We start from the raw sequence: 21,117 nt of genomic DNA, 5'->3' as shown, positions 1-21,117 counted from the left end.
AGGGTTTCTTTGTAAGTCAGTTTGAATCGCTACGAAGATTTTTTTGGCTGCATCTCGCATCCTATATAAATTTTCTAATCTTTTTAAATAAAGGGATTTCAAATTAACATGGACATATCTGTGAAATTTTCAATTCGTAGGGAAATATATGTGTACTCTCGGTTAGAGTAATAAATTATAAAATGTAAGGAAGCAAAATTGATATTTCGGTTTTGAAATCATGATAGCAATGATTTAATACTAGCAATCAGAATCAGTGTTTTAAATTATAAGCAGTTAAATTTACAAAATATTTTTATTTAACAAAAATGACTTAAGGTGCACAGGGGCAGATACAGAAATAATTTTTGGCGGGAGCCAAAAGCTCCCTCCTCCCCTCCCGTAATTTCAATTTTTCATAGTAATGTTTTGATGACTTTTTTTTTCAAATTTGATTTTGTTTTTTCAGAATCCCTTAAGGCCAATTAATATACTTTTAAATGCATAAATTCTTTGCACTTTTCTACTTTGAATGTGGAAGTAAAATATCTTTAGCATTTCAAGCCAATCAAAATAAAACACTAAACGCTATATAATTTCACCGAGATGCATAAGTGGTTCTCATTAGGAACATTTTCATAATGATTATGACACGAGGACAAGGTTATTTAATAAACCCATACCTCATTTGGGTTTTTAAATTAACTTATATTTTAACTGCAAAATATTATGCTAATTAAAAAATTATAGCTTTATAATAAATATCTATAATAAATAGGTTTTGTTGAAGAATTCAGAAGCTACTTTTTTGCGAAACTGTTTCAAAGCAGTTGCTGATTTGTTCTTAACACTTTAAACAATACATGCTATTTCAATTAATATATTGGTTTGGCCGAAGAAGCTATCATGCGATTTACTTCATTTTGCATTTTTTATAAGCTGAAAAAAAAAAGTTATGTCTCAAATAGCTTCCTGGATTGAAATGAGGCACTTCTTAGCTCATTTTTCAAAACACATCAAATACTGATTCCATCAAAGAAGAGTTATTGGATGAATGGCGGTATTACGTTCCGTTAAGTTCGAAACCAGTAAGTTCAATTGCCGCTCTGGTCTCTTGACTCTTTTGCTGCTCTGGTCTCAGAAATTCAAATAAGATTTGTCTTTTGTGTTACTTTTAAATAACTGTAAAACATTTTTTCATGTTATGTTGAGAAGTCAATTTGAAAAAAAAATGAAATAGTTAATTAATTTTTCCTTTTGGAGGTTGCCGTCCCCCAACTTAAAATCCGCTACTGAAGGTGCATCAGGTTTGTAATTTCCACAGTTACTTTCTGATCAGAAACAATAACAAATGTTATGCAGTAAACTATTATAAATCACAAATATGAACGACTTGTAACGAAATTGTTGATGAAACACAAACATTCCCTACTACAGTGCTCCCCAACATTTTTGTACCTAAGAGCACATACTAGAATACTGGTCACACTGCGGGCACCATTAATCTTTTTCAAGATGTTATTAAGAGGTGAACATAGCAAAAATATATTCACACAATATATGAAATAAAAAGTAATTCTAAGGTAATCTTTAAAAAAATCTTACTTGTAAAATAAGTAAATACTAAATAATGAAAGCAAACTATACAAAGTCTGTAACATAAAATGTTTAAAATTCAAAGTCAACAAGATTTTCGGGAATTTTTTTGGTCATTGTTTCATAATTATTCGAGCAGGATAATTTTGCAGGGCAGTAAGTTATCATGGTGCTTACCTGTACTGCCATGGGAAGTCAGGCCCGGATTACAAATTCTGCCCCCCCCCCTGCACCACAAAATATCACCAGGGCCCCAACAAAAATTTTTGATTGATCTAAAAGTTTTATGTCCTCAAAAATGCAAATCAAATAGAATTTTTCAAAGGACGCCTGGCTGTTTGTGTGTTACGCAAAAAGAAAATAATTTTTTTTCCCAAAAGTTAATTTTTTGATGCATAAAGGCATGCTTCAGTTTTATCCTCCCAAAAAAAAAAAAAGCTGAGAAACAAACCAAATGTAGTTCCAACACCGATTTTTTTTGCTCATAAAATGGCGGCCGAAACTAGTTCAAAAGGAAGTTCCCTTCGCAGTTCCGTAGGATGATCTATCTAGTTAAGTGAGCGCAAGGGAACTGGTTCCCATGTCTATGGTTACAATGCTTTTATTAAAATATGTCACGTGAAGAAAATCATTGAGAAAAAAGATCTGTTGCCATTTCTTTTTTTCAAATATGAACAAATAAATTCTGGCTTTTGTTTTAAAGGCTTTTTCTGTAATTGGGAGATTTAAAAATGTTTCCTTTTTGGTTGTTTTTCCGCAATCTGCCACAAAATTTGACTGATTTTGTTTTTCAAGCCTGATTGTTAGACACACGTCACTTAGCATAACTTTTATTTTCGAGGTAGACCGTGCAAAGCCGGGCTTTGCTGCTAGTGTTATAAAAAAACATGTTGCGTCTATAACTTGACTTTGATAAAAAGTGCACATATTACTTTTGTGACTAGCACTGCAGTAAACTGCATTAACGTTTTTCTTTCAACTTGATCATAATTTAAATGTGCTTATTGATCAGATTTTTTCCCCCTCCAATATAGTCCATTTTAGTTCAGTTGAGTCCCCAGGAATGCCTTTTACCTTTGTCCCCAAACATCAAGGCATCTGATGGAAGTCCAAAATCGAAACTCATAACTATTTTGAAGGCACACGACATTGCAATTTCTGAATGCAAACCAGGTAAATATATTCTAAATCATTAAAGCATTTTTATTCATACGTTTTACTTACAGAAACATAAACAATCAAATAAAAGATTTTCACTTTTTAAAATTGATTTCATCTCATGGTTAAATTTCATTTTAAAATTTGTTGACTTTCCTCAGAAAGTTAAAAGTTATATGAATGACTGTTAATCCCAAAATATTGTAGAGGAACACATATTTAAAGTTAACCAGAATTTTTAAGCATTGCTGTTGAAAGAAAACTTTTGTTGATGAAAATTACAACCTTTCTTAACATTAAGAAATAATCATTTCAGTAAGAAACGAGAAATATGAATTTGATAAACTTTCCTATATAAATGTATCCTTAGTATATTCACCCAAATCATGTGTTTAGCATTTACTAAATAATTTGAATTCATTTTCCAGCAAAGGTAGTTTTTATAATTTCCAAGAGATTGTAAGCTCATGAGAATAGAACATGCTAAAAGGGAATATTAAAAAAATAATAATACTTTGCCTTCATATGCTTAACTCTCTAAGTTCAAGCAGTACCATGTCTGATTTTTCAGGTGATTTTTCTTCTTATGACATAGCGCAGGATTTGAACAGACTTCTAGTGCTTAAGGAAGGCCAAGATTTCAAGAATTCAATGAGAGGTTTTTCTATTGTTGCCATTATTATTATCATTCTTAGAATATTTTTCACTTTTATTTCTACGTTATATCGAATATATATTGATTCCAAAGTAAATCTTGTTTCTGATGAATCTTCCTTTCTTAGATGAATCTGAAAGGAAATTTGCATTATCGTCTGTGGCTGCAATTATCAAATACTTAGAGGTACTATCTCAATTTTATTTAAAAGTAAAATGGCCCTTTTTAAAAACAAACTGTCTTTTTGAACAACACTGCCATTTATGCTATGTACCTAAAAGGAGAAATTGAAAGTGGCATCTTTTCGTACAACACTGGAGGCTCGGCAACCCTACTCGCAAACACTCACCAACCCCAAAGATTGCTTCACATTCTCATCTGGTTCACGAAGAGTAAAGTTGTCTGTTAATATAGTTGTAACTATTAGAACAAAATGAAAATCCCCCCCCCCCAGCTGTAAAGATTGAAAATGTAAATTATCAAAGAAGTGTATTGAACTCAAAATTTGTTTCTGTGATAATTAATTTTCATTATCATTTTATTAGCACAATCTTACTTTATTAATTTAAAATTATCAATTCAATCATGGCAAATGTAATTTTTATATAAATGATATCATAATATTTTTTTGCTCAAAATATTTTCCTAGATCTATAACTAACAAAACTTGCACACCAGAAGTTATATAAATTATATTTGGAGGCATTCATTTGAAATTAATGTATTGATCCTGATCAAAATTTACTTTTAAATTAAAAATTAGTTTAATTTTTTATTTTTTAAAGTAAAACAAGTGATGCAGTATTAGAACATTTATTTTGATATGCAGATCTTTACTGTTGAGAAGTAATCTAAATTACAGATATTTTATTCATATATTTATTTCTGAAAATATCACATACCATACTATAATGTATTAAAGCTTAGGTTTTGATCTAATTTTTAAAAAAATCATTTACCAGATATATTTTATCAAGAATTATGTTCAGCGGTGTTGCTCATGAAGCTGATCCATGTGACTTGTTGATAAATTCAACGTTACCAATTGAAAATAATATTTTGGAGCCTTTCAAAGCAACCAATCATATTCATTCAGTATTACAAATGATTGTTGCAAATTCGATGTTAAATAGTAAGGCAGAACTACATGCAATGTACCGACAGCCCGGTTATCCCATACAGAGACTGCAGTTTCATCCTTGTTTGAACTCATCAGTCTGAAGTAGGAAATAACCAAGCTGGTCAGTTTTCATCTCATTAAAGCTGAGAGTGCCAACAAACTGGTAGCTCAAGGAAATTTACCTCACTAGCAAGAGTCCGTAGAGTTACAGTTAGTTCACTTGTAAATTGAAAGCATAGCTCGGATTTTCAGCAATATGTTACTACAAGAAATACACTGCTAGCTCAGTCATTCCAGCCGAGGACTGCAGTTTCATGCTTATTAGCACTCATCAGCGCGGCTTAGGAAGTGACTGAGCTGGAAGTGGAAAATTTCTTAAGGAAGCCAAGAGTGCCAAACAAACTGGTAGCTATTATATAATTAGCACTTACCATATTAGCTACCAGTTTGTTTGGCACTCTTGGCTTCCTTAAGAGGTTTTCCACCTCCAGCTCAGTCACTTCCTAAACCGGGCTGATGAGTGCTAATAAGCACAAAACTGCAGTCCTCGGCTGGAATGACTGAGCTGGCGGTGAATTTTTTGTATTGCTGCCTTAGCCCTGGCTATAGGGCAGTAACTTACTGAAAATGTTACCACCCCTAACAACAATGCTTGGTTTGTTGTTTTCTTTCCATCTTGATTTTCCCCCTTTATTATCTAAAAAGATTTAAATATATTTTAATTTTGTGTCTGTGTGTTCTGGCCCGCTAGATTTATATTAATATAAGATGTGGCTCGCAAGCCAAAAATGGTTAGGCACCACTAATGTACAGAAATTATAAAAAAAATTACTGTTACTTTCTGTGTGATGAGCAATTTCATTTCATTATTTAAAAATGCATGTTTGTCTTTATTAGCTTCTTTCTGATGAGCATAATTTTGGGCAATTCAACCTGTCAGTTTTTAATTCAGATCAGTATGCCAAAGTGGATGTGCAAGCTATTGTAGGACTGGATTTATTTCCTAAAAATCACAAAGGTAACGTTTTGCATGATTGAAATCCTTCTAAAAAATTAAAAGCAATTCGAAATGGTATCCTGTATTGTAAAAAACAATAGTCTATCAATTAAATCATCAGAACATTTTAGCTGCATATTATTTTATTTTTCCAACTACAAGTCTGTCAGACTGAGTTTGACCCCTGTTCTTTTGAAGCTAAGTTTACCTTTTGTTTTAAATTGTGCCATCTTTTCAACATATTTTTTTTCTCTCTCTTTCAGATTTAAATGATAATTCTTTTCTATTGGGACATTTGAATTCATGCCAAACAAGTCCAGGAGAAAGACTTCTAATACAATGGATAAAACAACCACTGACAGATTTAAGAAAATTAGGTAATTTCATTCAAACTTCCTGTTTTTAAAAATGAAACAAGTCAAAATATTTTTTAATCGTTTGGGAAATAAATGGCTAACTGCCTTAAATCAAGTATTTATTTGAATCATCAAAAGTTTTCATCATCAGATCCTCTTTTGTGATCATGAAAATGAAGTCGGCTGACTAGGATATTGAAAAATCTTCAATCAAGGAAAATAATGAGGAAGTAAATGCCTGTTAATAAGCAATGCAAAGTAAAAAGTAAAAGTAAATGTAAAATTTGGTATTGCCGACAAATCAAAGTGCTTGTAATGAATTTTGATTTTCTTTTATGAAAGGAATTTTAAATGATTATTTTAATTTTTCAAGATCTTTTTCTGCGTGCAATGTTCTATCAAACAAGAGTATTTTAAATGCTTGTTTCAGAGAAGCAGCATCGATAAAAAAACATCTACAGTAAAACCTCGTTAAGTCGTCACTCAAGGGACCAAAAATTTTTGACCACTTATGCGGAGTGACTACTTATGTGGAGTGGGAAATTAAGGAAGAAAAAAACAGGCCTTACAAATATTCATGAATAGTAGTAGAATTCTGTGAGAAAAACAATAGCTTATGTAATGAATGTCTATAAATTAGTGGAAATTTTAAAAAGGGGGGAAATACTAATGGTAGTTACTTTGTTTTATTTTCTCTTACTTATACATTACTTAATAACAACAACTTATTTTAATGTAGTTACGGTACATTAATACAATCCTTCAATGTTGACTGATGAAGTTGTTGCTTACAGAAAAGAACTATCTCTTCTAACATACATCAAGCTTTAAATTTTGTGCTTATTGTTCCTTGTGAACGGATGTTATATACTGACCAACTTTCTCCAGGTATTAGATTTTGTCTGTCTTTCTGGAAGGAGTTAGATTCATATTCTTGGCACTTGGCAGAGTCACGGCAAGAAGTATGCTTTGAATGACCAGAACCGAGGATCGAGATTTCGAGGGAAAATGAATATCTAACAGCCTTTCAACTAAGTCTGACACAATTTTCTAAGATCCGTTAGGGAAAAGGAGTTTTGGAAAACAATTTTTGGGTGACTAGTTAAGCGGGTAAAATTAAATTTGGTGACCAGTAAAGGAGGATCATTTTACATTACTGGTTGTCGGGACCAAGGAAAAACGACCACTTAAACGGAGTGACTACTTAACCGGTCGACTACTTATTGAGGTTTCACTGTATGTTCTAATTTTAAACATTGATATTATCCATACATGAGCCAAAAAGAGGGGGAAAAAAGAAACATTGTTTTGAAACATTGATGCTCTGAAACTTAATCTTTTTCCAATGTGTATTCATATACAGTACAGTCTAACAAATGAAATGTTTTTATAGAAAAAATAAATGGAAGAATAATTACAGCTTGTAATCTTTGTTGCAATTAATAATTACAGCTTGTGCTTATTAATTTTAACACAGATTTTTTTTTTGTCAAAGCAAAGTTAATCATAATATTAATTAAATATTAATTTTTCAAACTGAGTAATACCGAGGAATGAAAAACTCATGCGTATATTTTCAATATTTAAAATACAAAGCATCCAAACATAAAATACTAATTAATGGGAATATTTTTGCAACTTTTAATTTTCCACTTGAGTCATATAAAACTAAAAACCAGTTATTTAATGATTAAAGCAAATTAATTAGAGATATTCATATATGATACATTTTTCAAGCTAGATAATATTTCCCCTCATTCTATTACAAGTTGCTAAAATGAATAGTTGTTCTAATGCATTAAATTCCAACTGAATTACAAAGAATTGTACGTATCATATTTATAACACAGAATATATTCAAAATTTTAAAATATTTATATAACAATTTGAAATGTTTTTACCAATAATATGAGATATATTTAAAGTGAAATTATAATTTTTAAAAGTATTTAAATTATTGATTTTAGAGGGAGAAACTATAATAATTTATAAGATTCTGGTTAACTCTTGCTAACTTTTCTCTAATTAAAGTCTACTTTTTTAGATAATGAATCTTTGAAAGCTCAACGAGATGGATATCGCTATCATTAATTAATGGTGTAGTTTTTAACATAGCTATATTTTCATAAACAGGATCATCAAATTTTCTCTTACAGTACACTCTTGATATCTCGAACTTTGATATCTCGAAAACCGTGACAAAACGAAAAATTATTTTTCCCCTTGATTTTGAGTATTTATTTAATGTTATTTTTCATTTTTATGTAGAAGAGTTTTTAATTAAAACCTTGTTATGTCGAATAATTTTTGAAGTCAAATATAATTTTTCTGGAAAAACCACAGTTTATTGTCTTGAAGCAACTCGAGGAATGTTTCCAAAAATTTCTCACATCCTTCATTATTTCTCTCTGGGGTTAGGAATGATTCGGAGAAGCTTATCAACTGTCACTTTCATTCTAGAGCCCGGGAGTGTCAGAAAATGTAAATTCTGAGAAGCCCAAAAAAGCCTGCCTAAAACTTTTGGCAATTCCATTTCGTTGGACCTTTTAACTCTATTTTCAACTCTGTAAAAAGGGGAGATGAGCAGAAAACCCCTTTGGAGACACAGGGAATGGTGCAATCCTTTATTCAACTTCTTTTGTTCTGGGGGCTCAAAACCATTCTGCAACTTTGGTTATCCAAATCCTCGATAAGTTTAGTTGCAGTAAACCACTACATTTTGCTACTTCACTAGAGCGTTCTTTTTTATTCTATTTTCTATTACCAGGGCTCTCATTCCCCCTAAAATTCCTAAAAAAAATTTCAACTTCTAAAATTCCTAAAATTGTTCTAAAATTTTGTTGGTATTCCTAAAAAAAAATTTGAAAATTTCACAGTGGTCTCTTTAGGAGAATTTAAGTAGTCTTTTAGGAGAAGGAGACCCTTTACAAAAATTTTATCGCAAAACAAACTTTTCGCTAGATCTTTAATCTAATAAATAGATAGTTCACAAAATATTTCGTTGAAAAAATCCAGACCCTTCACAATATTTTTCCTTTCAGAACATACCTTTGACAAAATTCTTCCTGTAAATTAACGAACCATTTAATGTTTAAAATAGATGTTTTTCGACTCTACCTGAATGAAACATGCAATTCCTGTGAAATTTTACGCATTGTAACTATTTCTTACACACCTATAGTCCATTTAGCGAGAGCTGATAGTGGACGTAAACAAAGCAACGTGACAATTGGCGTTACCGCTATCTGCTTGGCGGTGGGATGATTGAAAGCAGCGCCAATCAGATAAGCGAAATGTCCGCGCTTTCAATGAGAACAGCATTGCCAATCGGGCGAGTAAGTCATGAAAGTAGTAACCCTCTTTGTTTACTTCCTCTATCAGCTCTCGCTGAATTGAGTATATCTCGATCATTTACGAATTTCGAAATCCTCTTCTGAAAAACTTGCTCATTTTAATTTACTCTACAATTTCAACGTTTGGACATCAGTTATTTTATTTCTTACCATTAGTCTGAACCTTACTTAGTTTTCTTTGGTCTGTTGAGGATTTGTAAACTCATCAGTTTCTCAAGTTCGTTCAAAAATGTCAATCCTGTTGCACTTGAATCAATTCAGACCATTAGCATTCTTAAAAGTTGTTTGTAATTATTAGGCGGTATCTTAGGTTCACAAATAGAAAGATTAAATTGATCTAAAACGTTGATTAGGGTGTTTGCAATAGCATTAGAATCCAGAAATCAGGGAATTCAACAGGTCTAGTAAACTTAGGCAAATGTCTTAAAATGACGTAACACAAGTCGAGGATTTCTTTTCTTTATTTTCCTTGCCCATTCAAAATTTTGCTTGTTATGTCAACTATTACTTATTAATTGTTCTAACCGTTCTTAAAAATTTCTGCTCAACTATTTTTTCATTGTCATTTGCATACTTTTTCTGCTTTAAAAAATGCATTAACTTATCATATCTTTTTTCTTGATATTTTTTAGCTGGTATGTATAAAATTGCAGCTTCTTCTTTATTTAATACTCAAAAATGTTTACACTATTTAAAAAATCAATGGTCAAGTTTAAAAGCAAGTATGTGGGCTTTGACAATAAATAAGATAAAGTTTTAGTACAATACCTGTTTCAAATCAAATTGTTGTGAGTCTGAAGATTTTTATGCACAGGAAACTTTTTTGAGGATTGAGGAAAGTTTTTTTAAAGAAAAATTTATAGCAAATGTGCATTATGAGCAGTTAGTAGAATTTATTTAAAAAAAAATTAACATTACTGAACAAAATATGAAAATCATTTGCTATTAAGAATTTCCCAAATTGACTGGCATTAGAAAGTCAAAATTTCATTTTTATCATCTTTTTGTTACAGTATTGTTGATAACTAAGTCAGTGAAGGATTATCATAAATCACACAAAAGTACAATAGGACCACATACTCTTTTAACCTTAAGCCCACAGTTAATATAAAGATGAATCTCAGTGGCCAGAACATATGCATATATTTTTTATTTTTTATTTTCTAAACAACATTTGAAAGTATGGAAGAGAAGAAAAATACTAACTGAAAATCGTTGTTGCTTCAAAGAGAATCGTAACATTGAACATAACACAACGCAAGGGTCAACTTGGCAATCCGTAGGTTCTGCACCACTGTATTAATAGTGTAGAAGAAAAATGACAAAGAATAAACATGAAAATTAATAAATTAGGAGGGGGGGGATCTAGATTTGTTGAAATAACAAAAATATTAACGAGTTTAAAAATATGAAAGTTTAGTTCTAGATCAATTAAAAGACTGTACGAAAAAACTAGAAAGCGGCTGTAGACAAGACATTATGGAAATGAATTTTGAACAGAATGTAATATCTGTAGGAGTTGGTCAATTGCAAAAACTTGAAATTGCACATCTTTGAAAGTTAAAAGAACGAATTTTTAAAGTATGACTACAAATTCAAGTGCTTTCTGACTACTTAACATAAATTAGTTTTAAAATCTATTATGTCTCTTTTGTTTCGACTCTTTCTTTGTGAAAGTACTTGAGTTTATGCTATTAGGGATAAAATGTATTTTCAGTTTGGTATGTCAGTTGTTATGTAGTTAAGTATGGTCAGGATACCCGTTTGTAATCAAACAAAAAGTTAAATTGCCCCTAAAATTTTCCTAAAATTTGCCGAAAAGTTCCTAAAATTCCCCTAAAACTTTGAAAAATCTGCTGAGAGCCCTGTCTTATTTTTGGCTCATTTTAAAAATTAAAATTTTTGTTATTGTATTAAGACTTTTTTTCAGCTCTCATTACATGTTTCCACTAGTTTTAACTGTCATTACTGTTTTTTATATTTTTATTTTATTACTAGTGGTACCCGCATGGCTTTGCCCGTAATTGAAAAAATTAAAAGGTATTTTGGTTCGCCTGTATATTTACAAATAATGTGTGGTGTATTTTCTCGCCAATTGGCTTGTACACACGTTACAGTTCCACGTTATGATAATTTCATATCTTGCCAATTGGCTTGTGCCCATGTTACAGTTCCACGTTATGATAATTTCGTAATTTACTTGTCCATCTTATGATAGTTTTGTTCTTAAAATTGGAATAGAAAAAGAACCACATTAGATTTTCAAAACATTTCTTCGAGGTGCACACCCCCGTGCTACAAACTCATTCTGTGCCAAATTTCATGAAAATTGGCCAAACGGTCTAGGCGCTATGCGCGTCACAGAGATCCGGACAGAGAGACTTTCAGCTTTATTATTAGTAAAAATAATTATTATGAGGTTTTCTCGAAAACTTGATATCTCGATTTTTTTTTACTGTCCCTTTGACTTTGTGATATGGAGAGTATTTATATTTTATTTGTATTTATATTTTTACTGTATTTATATTTTTGGTTTAACTTTAAAGCACTGACATGGGGGGGGGGGGGATGTTGTTAGGATAACATTGACAAGTAGACATGATGTCACTCCCCCTACTAACCCAAAATTTTTTATTGCAGAAGAAAGATTGGATATTGTTGAAGTTTTTGTAACAGATTTGTCTTTGCAAAATGATGCTGCTAAGCATATTTCAAGATTTCCAGACATAGAAACTCTTTGTAGAAAAATTCAGAGGCGTAAAGCAAATCTGCAGGTATTACTACTTACTGCAGTTATATTATCGGGTGAGTGCAAAAGTTCGTGTGGAGTTTGTGAAAGAAAGTCATACAGTGATTAGGCAAGCAAAACTCTTTATTCAATCAATGATATATTCTCCATCGTTGTCTATAATCTTGTTCCAAAGTTCTGGCAGCATACGGATGCCCCGATCATAAAAACTGCGTGGTTTAGATTCGAAGAACGAAGACACGACATTTTGTAAGGCATTCAAAGAGTCAAGTTTTTTCCATTTAAATGATTTTGCAATGACCAGAATAAGTGAGAATCCGATGGTGCGATATCAGGAGAATACGGTAGATGAGTTCAGACATCCTATTTCAGACTGTTCAGTTTGCGTAGCGTCTGTCTTGAAACGTGTGGTCTAGTGTTATCTTGATGAAAGACTACGCCTTTGCGATTTGACAAACTCGGACGTTTCTGTTTGATTTCTCGGTTCAGATTAGTTAATTGACGACAGTACTTGTCCGAATCAATCGTTTGGCCGGCGGGGAGAAACTCAAAATAAATTATAACCTTGTAATCCCACCAAACACAGAGCATCACCGGGTACCAACTGGCCTTTACCATTGTGTCACCATGTTCACCTGCCTGTTTCCATGTGCGTTTGCGCTGAATGTTGTTGTACAGGACCCATTTTTCATCGCCCGTCACTAATCGATCCGAAAACGGCTCGTTTTTGAGCCGCCCGAGTAAAGATATGGCAGCAGAAATTCACTGGATTTTTTTGCTCTCGGTCAACAAATGGGGCACCCATACATCGAGCTTTAAATCAAATCCGATTTTTTTTTAACGCCGAAAAGCGGTTGATCGGTCAACGTTAAGTGCTGTAGCAACTTCCTCTGTTGAAATTCGTGGAGTATTCTGAACTAAAGAACGCAAAACGTCGTCATCAATGTCGGAAGGTCGACCTGAGCCTGGCTCATCTTCCAGCTTAAAATCTCCGCAACGAAATTTTGCAAACCATTTTTCCGCAGTTCGTTTAGCTGGTGCTTGATCTTGATAAACATCTTGAATCTTTTTTTCGGCTGCTGCAACGTTTATTCCCTTCCAAAACTCGTAAAGCATAACATGCCGTAAATGCACTTTATCAACACTCATTTTAAAAGTAATCTTTCTCCAAGCAGTTTGTATCTGCACAAATTATTTTGATTTGAATGAAAGCTGCACACGTCATCTTTCCAACGATCTGACTTACATAGATAGTGGTATTAATGACAGCACGTTACGCCCGTTCTAACGTCATCTATTGCAACTCCGCACGAATTTTTGCACTCACCCAATAATTTAAGAAATATTTTTGTTGGAACTCTATTTCAAAATTTTCTATATTAACTCATTAACAGGTATCATTACAGAAATTTTCAGAGCGATGGTCAAAAACTCTTTTGGCTAAAATAGAATGCACACCAGTTGAGAAAATATAGTTTCGAGAAAAACGCAATTGAAATAAAATGCTGTGAACACTTTACTTTAAGTGCTCATAGCATCGGAACAAATCAGAATTTTTCACTCAAATTTTGGCAACATATTCTTGAATAGTTTTACTGACATTTTATGACATTAAAAAAAGTGAATTTTTTGACCGATCTAAACTGGTTTCCCCCCTTAAAGCTGGAAAATGCACCCTCCCCTTTATCTGCAGGGATAAAAGTCTTTCCAAAATGGGTGATTTTCCATGTTAAGTATTTTGCTTACATTTCTGCCTTATCTTTTAAAGACTATTTCTCAGTTTACATTCTTTGTCATAATCCCTGCATTTTGCTTCCAGTTTTAAATTGTTGCCAAAAACATTGAAATATAATAATAAGTCATTACTTCTACTTTTAAATTGTTGCCCTAAACAATGAAAAATAATAGTAATTATAAAGTTAATTTGGTAAATAAATCAATTTCATGGCTAAACTTAAGCAATGTTGATTTTAGGCATTTGGCTTGCTCGTGATACGTGATAACGCAATTTTAAATTGCTGCCAAAAATAATGAAAAAAAAATTAAAAATATTAGTAATTATAAAGGAATTTATAAATAAACTAATTTCATGGTTGAACCTAAACAATGTAGTTTTGAGTATTCCGCTTGCTTGCGATAGCACGCAAGCATATTTGTGTCAAGTTTTAATCAATAAATCATATACTTATTTTATTTCATACTTTTTAGTACCAACCAAGATTATAGAAATAGTGTTTAGATTTAAAAATCCTTTTTTATATTTTATTCTCCCTTTCTTTGCTAATCCTTTGAAAAGTATTTTTGGATCTCCTGTCGTTCCTAGATGGATGATTCATGATCCGGTGACAAAAACCGCCTCCCCCCCCCTTAAGTGAGGAATCTATTTAAAATGGCATTAGTACAACAAATGGTTTTGATGATGATAAGCGTTTTTTAAAAAGAAAGAACATTTTCCATCCTTATAATAAGACTCTAAAGGGATGTTTATTATGTTTAAATGCACATTTATATGTTTTTTTTTCTTATTTTATCATTTGTGCTACTGCATAAACTAGTTTGCAATAAATTTTATTGGTTATTTATTAGGATTTGTATAAAATTTATTTAATGATCCTTCAATTGCCTGAGCTGTGTAAAACACTGGAAAAATATGATGGACAACATACTGATGCTTTAAAAACCAACTTTATTGAAGATTTAAAGGTGAGACTAATTTGAATAAAAAGAAAAAACGAAGTGTGCATGCACCCTTATTATGTTTACAAACGTTTATATATATTTTCCCTTTTTTTCTTCCCTTTTTTCTTCTTCTTCTTTTTTTTTTTTTTTTTGAGAAATATTTTAAGTTATTCAATCTTTTTCAGGAAAGAATTGATGATTTTGAAAATTTTCAGTCGATGATTGATTCAACACTTGATTTTGAAGCTGTGAAAAATAAAGAATTTATTGTCAAAGCTGAATATGATGCACAACTTCTAGGTAAAACGTTTTTGCCCTTGATGCCCTTAACCTTAATTTAACACTTCAAAATTAGCTGCTGTGCATGCATTCTTTTTTATTTATGTCATTCAAAGTCTTTGTTTTTAGTAATTATATATTTCATTATATTGCCATGCTTTAAATACTGTTAGTTTTTTTTTTAATGAAACATAACTTTCTCTGAAAAAAGTAGTCTCTAGTATGAGAATGTGCACCCAGAGATTCTCTAGACAGAAAGCATTATATATTTTATTCAAAAACTTATATTGAAATTAATATAAAAAGAAGTTTAATATACTTGTTTATTAATACCACTTCATTTTGGTGTTGAGAAATCAATGTTAAGATTTGCACTACTTTCCTGATACAAGTTTATCAGTGTCCATTTTAAGTTCTTTAACGCCCATTGCAAGGTAAATAAAGACTTGAAGGTGCTGTGGATCTAAACTTTAAATAAAAGCCATGAGTAGTATTACTTAAAAAAATTTAAAACACTCAGAAAGATGCACGATTTTTTTCCAATCGTTTAATTAGAATGTTTGTCCTGTAAGAAAAGCAAAGTCCATTGAAAATGAAGAAGTTGGCAGCGGGTTGGATCACACTGTTTTAGGTGACCTCAGAAGAGAAAAAAAAAAAAAACTGTGTATTAATTTTTTTAATTTTTATTGAAATTGAAATAGCTGACGAATTCTGAAATTTCCAAAACAATATTATCTGCTTCCCCATTAGGGCTGGTAATTTTTCCGGCAAAAAGTATTTTTGCGGGAAGTAGAAAAAAACTAGAGAAAAAAAAAGAAAAAATGGCAAAAACCCAATTACAAATTAAGTTACATTGAAACCCGTTTATTAAGAAAGAGTAATAATATCCTGTTTGAACATACTAAATGAATAATGCACTGTAAATAAATATTACAATTATAAATTATATTAATTTTTGAATTAAAAAAACTCATCCTGGGTTCACCGATATATCAGTCGATATATATCATGATATATACCACGATATATTTCCAATATTTATTTTGAAAATATCATGATATTTTGATATTTTCAATATTTAATTTTTCAACTACAGTAAAAGTATATAAATCATAGTAATGTTGTTCATTTATTATTAAAAATAACCAAAAAGTTATGTACTATATTTTTATGATGTATAATACATCATTATTATATCAAAGTATTATAATATTCCTTTTTTACTTGTATTTTTTTTTTCATAAAATTATTAGTAATGTAACAATTTTAGTTCATATTAAAAGTACCTAATTAAACTTTAAACGTTGCTCAGAAAAAACAAAAATGTCTTGTGACTGTTCACCAACTAATGCATATTATTTTTTTCTGAATCATATAACTGTAAAAGAAACTAACAGAAGAAAAATATGTAAAACAGCTAATGCTAAATTAACTCCATTAAAATTGATAAAAATGTAAAATGAAATATTAGATATAAATAATGAAAGAAACGTTAACTTTTAATCTATATATTGTAATTATTAGAAAATAAAGAGTGATCTGAGGATGCATAATTACTATTTTGAAGACTTTAGTTTGTGCTAATTGAAAATATCGGATATATATATCAAATTATCATGATATTTTCGAACCCTGATTTTAATTCATATTGAAAGTGTCTAAATAAATATCAAACTTTGGTCAGAAAAAAAAGAAAATGTTTTATGACTGTGCACAGATTAAATTATATATATATATATATTTTATTTCTGAATCATATAACGGTGTCAAAGTAACTAACAGAAGAAAAATGAGTAAAACAGCTAATTCTAAATTGACCTCATTAAAATTGATAAAAATGATAATTGAAATATTATATGTAAATAATGAAAGAAACTTTAATTTTAAGTCTACATATTGTAATAAGAATATAAGAAAATAAGAAGTGATATGAGGATGCATCTACTATTTTGAAGACTTCAGTTTGTGCTGATTGGAAATATCGGATATATGTCAAATATCCGATATATATCAAAATATCAGATATATTCGAGATTTTCAAAAATATCATGATATTTTCAAACCCTGTATTGTACTTACTAATAGCAAGTAATTTTAAATATCTGCTACAACATATTGCAATGCATTAAATTTTTTCGTACATCCAATTCTTTTAATATTTTATTAAATTATATCTTTAAGATTAGTAAATTTATTAAAAATCAAAATTGTTCACTTTTTTCTGATTCCATTACATTTTTAAGCTATTTAATTTTGATATAATTGTTCAAATATTATAGAAAAATATTAGATTCTACTTATCTGGGTGTGATCTTGGACCCAGAACTTCGCTTTACAAAACACGTAGAATATACGGCAAATAAAGCTCTTGGAAGATTAAATATTCTCAGGAAGCTATGTGGAACCACATGGGGTTCTAGATGTCGAACCCTGAAAAACACATACTGCTCTATCATCAGACCCGTACTCGAATATGCTACTCCAATCTGGGCCTCGGCTTCAACCACTACGAAACAACAAAATAGATTCTGTGCAACAAAGAGCCTCAAAAATTATAATAGGTGCCGTCTCCTCAACTAACAATGAAAAGGGGGAACAAGAGAGTGGTCTAGTCTACCACCATTGGAAAGCAGACGCAATCTTGCTACTGTCAAATTCACAAATAGACTCCGCAGCAACAACAACGATTGTATCTCTACTAGAGTCTTTGCATTCATCCCTTGATTTCCTATTGGAACCTCTTTTTCCAAGAACACCACCACCTAACACGACCATTCATCTGAACTTGCTCCAACCATGCTCGAAAAAAGAGGATCCCATTCTACTCAAACAAAAGGACCTTGAAACCATAGAAAAGCTTTCGCAAGAGAACCTAGCCATTGCTTTTACTGATGGTTCATCAGACAAATTCCTCAATGGAGGTGGAGCAGGCATCCTTTTCACTCTTCCAAGCAGAGAAAAATTCAATCTTAAAATTAACACAGGATTAATTTCCTAGCAGCGAGCTCTTGGTGATCAAGGAAGCTATAACTTTTTACGTAACTAATTCTCAAGCTGTGGATCTTGCTGAGGGACTAGTTGTCTTCTCAGACTCTAAATCAGCCCTGGGGCCATCTGAAATGTTGAGACAAACATCACCTGAACCATAAACAACTTGCTTGATCGGATGCATTGCAAAGGGAAATCTTGCGTGTTGCAGTGGATACCTGCACATGTAGGCATCCAGGGGAATGTGTGTGCGGATGCCTTGGCCAAAGAGGAACGTGGTCTTGACCAACCTCTCCCCACCATCACACTTGCAGATGCGAACGCAGTTGCCCGCTTAACCAGTCCTTAAAGAAACCTTTGACAACCGCCTTCGACTTCCCTGGAGACATCACGGCCACACTCGCCCGACTCAGAACAGAGCCTTACAAGGGAATGAAAATACTTCCTGACGGGACAGGAACTTATCCTTACTGCAAGAACTACCCAGAGACCCAACTCACACCAAGATACATCTTTGAATGCCCAAGCATTACTGCAGGGATCTTGAAACTCTGCTTGCTACCAGACAGAGATCTGCTGCAGGAGACCCTCTACAGTCCTGAGGCACTGAAGCTGGCAGCTGCAGTCCTTCGGCTCTTCGACAATATTTAGCACAATCTATGGACATAACATCATCAAATATTAGTTTTTCCTCACTTAAGGAGTACATTTTTTCTCTTTTTCACCTGGGAATTGATAGCTGAGGGAAAGTAATGAAAAAGGGCTGAAATATTACCTGTATCTCTAATTCTGTAAAACAATCAATCCTCCTTTTTTTTTTAAAATTAAATTTTAAAACAAATTAAATGTTACATTTATTTTAAACTAGAAAACAAATAAACCAAAATTGAAATTTTATCAAACTATATATAATGAAATACACCACGAGCTCAGTCAATTCCAGCTGAGGACTGCAGTTTCGTGCTTATTAGCACTCATCAGCCTGGCATACGACTAACTGAGCTGGAGGTGGAAAACCTGGAGTGCTAATAAGCACGAAACTGCAGTCCTCGGCTGGAATTGACTGAGCTGGCGGTGTATTTCATGTATTATGTATGCCTTAGCCCTGGCTGTAGGGCAGTAACTTACTGAATATATATAATGCTTTTTATTAACTTGCAGAGGGAAAAAAATATGAATAACTGAATCTGTAAATTATGAGTTGAATTCTATTCTTGCCACACTGGCAAAAAATATCGGGCAGACAAAACTGAGGTTTTTTTTCCCACCTGTGGCAAAAACTTGCCAACCCGGCCTAAAATATTTTCAACAACCAAATTTGTTAAGTTTTTATGTTTCTTTTATTGATTAGAGTTGCGGAAAGAGATGAAGGAAGTAGAAGACTCTATTAACTCTACCCTTAATGATGTAAGTCATCCTGTTTTTGTGTTACATATTTTATTCTGGTGAATGTGATATTATATAAGTCTTATCTTGTTTTTTAATTTAATCTTAGGTGGTTGAGGATCTTGACTCACCTGGCATAAAACTAGAATATGATAACACTGTAGGTTATCATTATAGGCTTACAAGAAAGGTATGTAAAACGATGAGATTTTATTGTTTTTAAGTTACACAGGTCAATTTTGAATGTTTCATGTTAATCCCTATTAAATAAATCATGTTTGTATTTACATGAAACAAGTTAATTTAAAAATTAAAAAGAAAATCCTAGCGTCATTGTTTTTCAGAACATGTGAATAGAATTGTAAATTTGAAATGTTTCGTGTATGGCTGCACCTTGTGTGATACAAGTCATTTTAGAAAGTTTTGAAATCAATTATTTCTTTTTCCAAAGTTCTGCCACCGATTCTGTGTCATCCATGGTAGTATTGAGGCTGTTAAGGGGCAGGTTTTTTATATTACCTACTGATTTTTAAATATTTTGGGGTTTTTTTTTGGAGAAGCATAAACTTTTAAGATTCAATGCAGAGTTCTATTCTTCTTTTTATTCATTTTTTTTTTCAAGTGGTTCTTGTATAATCAGTTTTAGATTTTTCAAAATTGTAGTACTTTTTACCCTACCTCAGCAATATTTTTATGACTAGGTTATATATTTTTTAATACTGACAATAACTGACTTATTTAGTCTTGGAAGTTTATCTTACTGTTCAAATATTGTTTTGCAACAAAATTGTGTGAGGGGGGAGAGTATTTTCTTGTCTTTTCGTTGGTTGATTAATCGCATTCCTGTACGTAGATTTATGATCCCCAACTAATGTAGGCATAACGCTACAAATAACTAAAAAATAATAATAATAATAATTTACCTTATCATCCCCTTGTAATAAACCATAATATTTCTTCTTCTGGTAAAGGGCTGAGATTTTTTTCCCTTCTTAAGTTGTGAAAGATGAATAATAATAATAATAATAATAATAAAAATCCCACTTTGGAAGAAGATGTGCACAACAGTTCTTTTAAGTGATTTTTGACTGTGCACCTGATTACTCTTTAATTTGCTTCCATATAACACATTTTGGCTTTTTGAACCTAAGTCTGCTTTATCTCTCTTTGCAGTGCTGAAACTTGGTTATGTACATACTTAAAAATATCTGATAAAATTCTGAGCTGTCTCTTTAATTTTCACTGCACATTAGTACCAGAAAAATGTAAACTTTTATGTTTTAATGTTTTGTTTTTGATATATGTACAATTATGATGTAACTTGTGTTTTTGGCAGCAAGAAAAAAATTTACGTCATAAGAAAGGCTACAATATTATTGATACTAAAGCTTCAGGAGTCAGATTCCAAAGCTCAGATCTGAAAAGTATGAACGAGCAGTATATGTCACAAAAAAAATCTTATGAAGAAATGCAAAAGGCATTTGTTGAGGAAATAATTAATGTAGCAGGTATACTATTTTATATCATTCAAATCAGTTTTTTTATGTTGGAAGTCTTTGACATACTTTAACCACTGTACATAAATTTACAATTCTCAATTCTTTCTTAATTTTCCCCCACAGTGTCTTATCTTCCGGCCATGAAAATGCTTAATAATACAATCGCTTGGCTAGATGTCTCTTTGGCGTTTTCTCGCGTCTCAGTCAATGCTCCAAAGCGATATGTGCGCCCAAAGTTGCGTGAAAAGGGTAAATTTTGAAACTGTGTGTTCATTTATGTTAGTAATAGTTACAACTGTAATTAATTAAAAAGTCTCTACATA

General features: G+C 31.7%; 1 protein-coding gene across 1 annotated transcript in view; it reads left to right on the top strand.

Moving 5' to 3' along the window:
• The window catches only part of LOC129224235 (DNA mismatch repair protein Msh2-like), a 78,438-nt gene that overhangs the window by 30,762 nt on the left and 26,559 nt on the right, over nucleotides 1-21,117 (top strand). The window contains exons 8-19 of the mRNA XM_054858660.1: nucleotides 2,610-2,748; nucleotides 3,305-3,391; nucleotides 3,516-3,574; nucleotides 5,406-5,526; nucleotides 5,769-5,882; nucleotides 11,855-11,988; nucleotides 14,550-14,666; nucleotides 14,828-14,942; nucleotides 19,261-19,316; nucleotides 19,405-19,485; nucleotides 20,632-20,803; nucleotides 20,918-21,043. Coding sequence (XP_054714635.1) covers nucleotides 2,610-2,748; nucleotides 3,305-3,391; nucleotides 3,516-3,574; nucleotides 5,406-5,526; nucleotides 5,769-5,882; nucleotides 11,855-11,988; nucleotides 14,550-14,666; nucleotides 14,828-14,942; nucleotides 19,261-19,316; nucleotides 19,405-19,485; nucleotides 20,632-20,803; nucleotides 20,918-21,043 — 1,321 coding nt within the window. The remainder of the gene's footprint in view (nucleotides 1-2,609; nucleotides 2,749-3,304; nucleotides 3,392-3,515; nucleotides 3,575-5,405; nucleotides 5,527-5,768; nucleotides 5,883-11,854; nucleotides 11,989-14,549; nucleotides 14,667-14,827; nucleotides 14,943-19,260; nucleotides 19,317-19,404; nucleotides 19,486-20,631; nucleotides 20,804-20,917; nucleotides 21,044-21,117) is intronic.

Source organism: Uloborus diversus, chromosome 6 (genome assembly GCF_026930045.1).
Source record: "Uloborus diversus isolate 005 chromosome 6, Udiv.v.3.1, whole genome shotgun sequence".
Classification (NCBI taxonomy): Eukaryota; Metazoa; Arthropoda; class Arachnida; order Araneae; family Uloboridae; genus Uloborus; species Uloborus diversus.
Note: the sequence above shows the minus strand (reverse complement) of the source record. Positions and strands in the feature narration are given on the sequence as shown.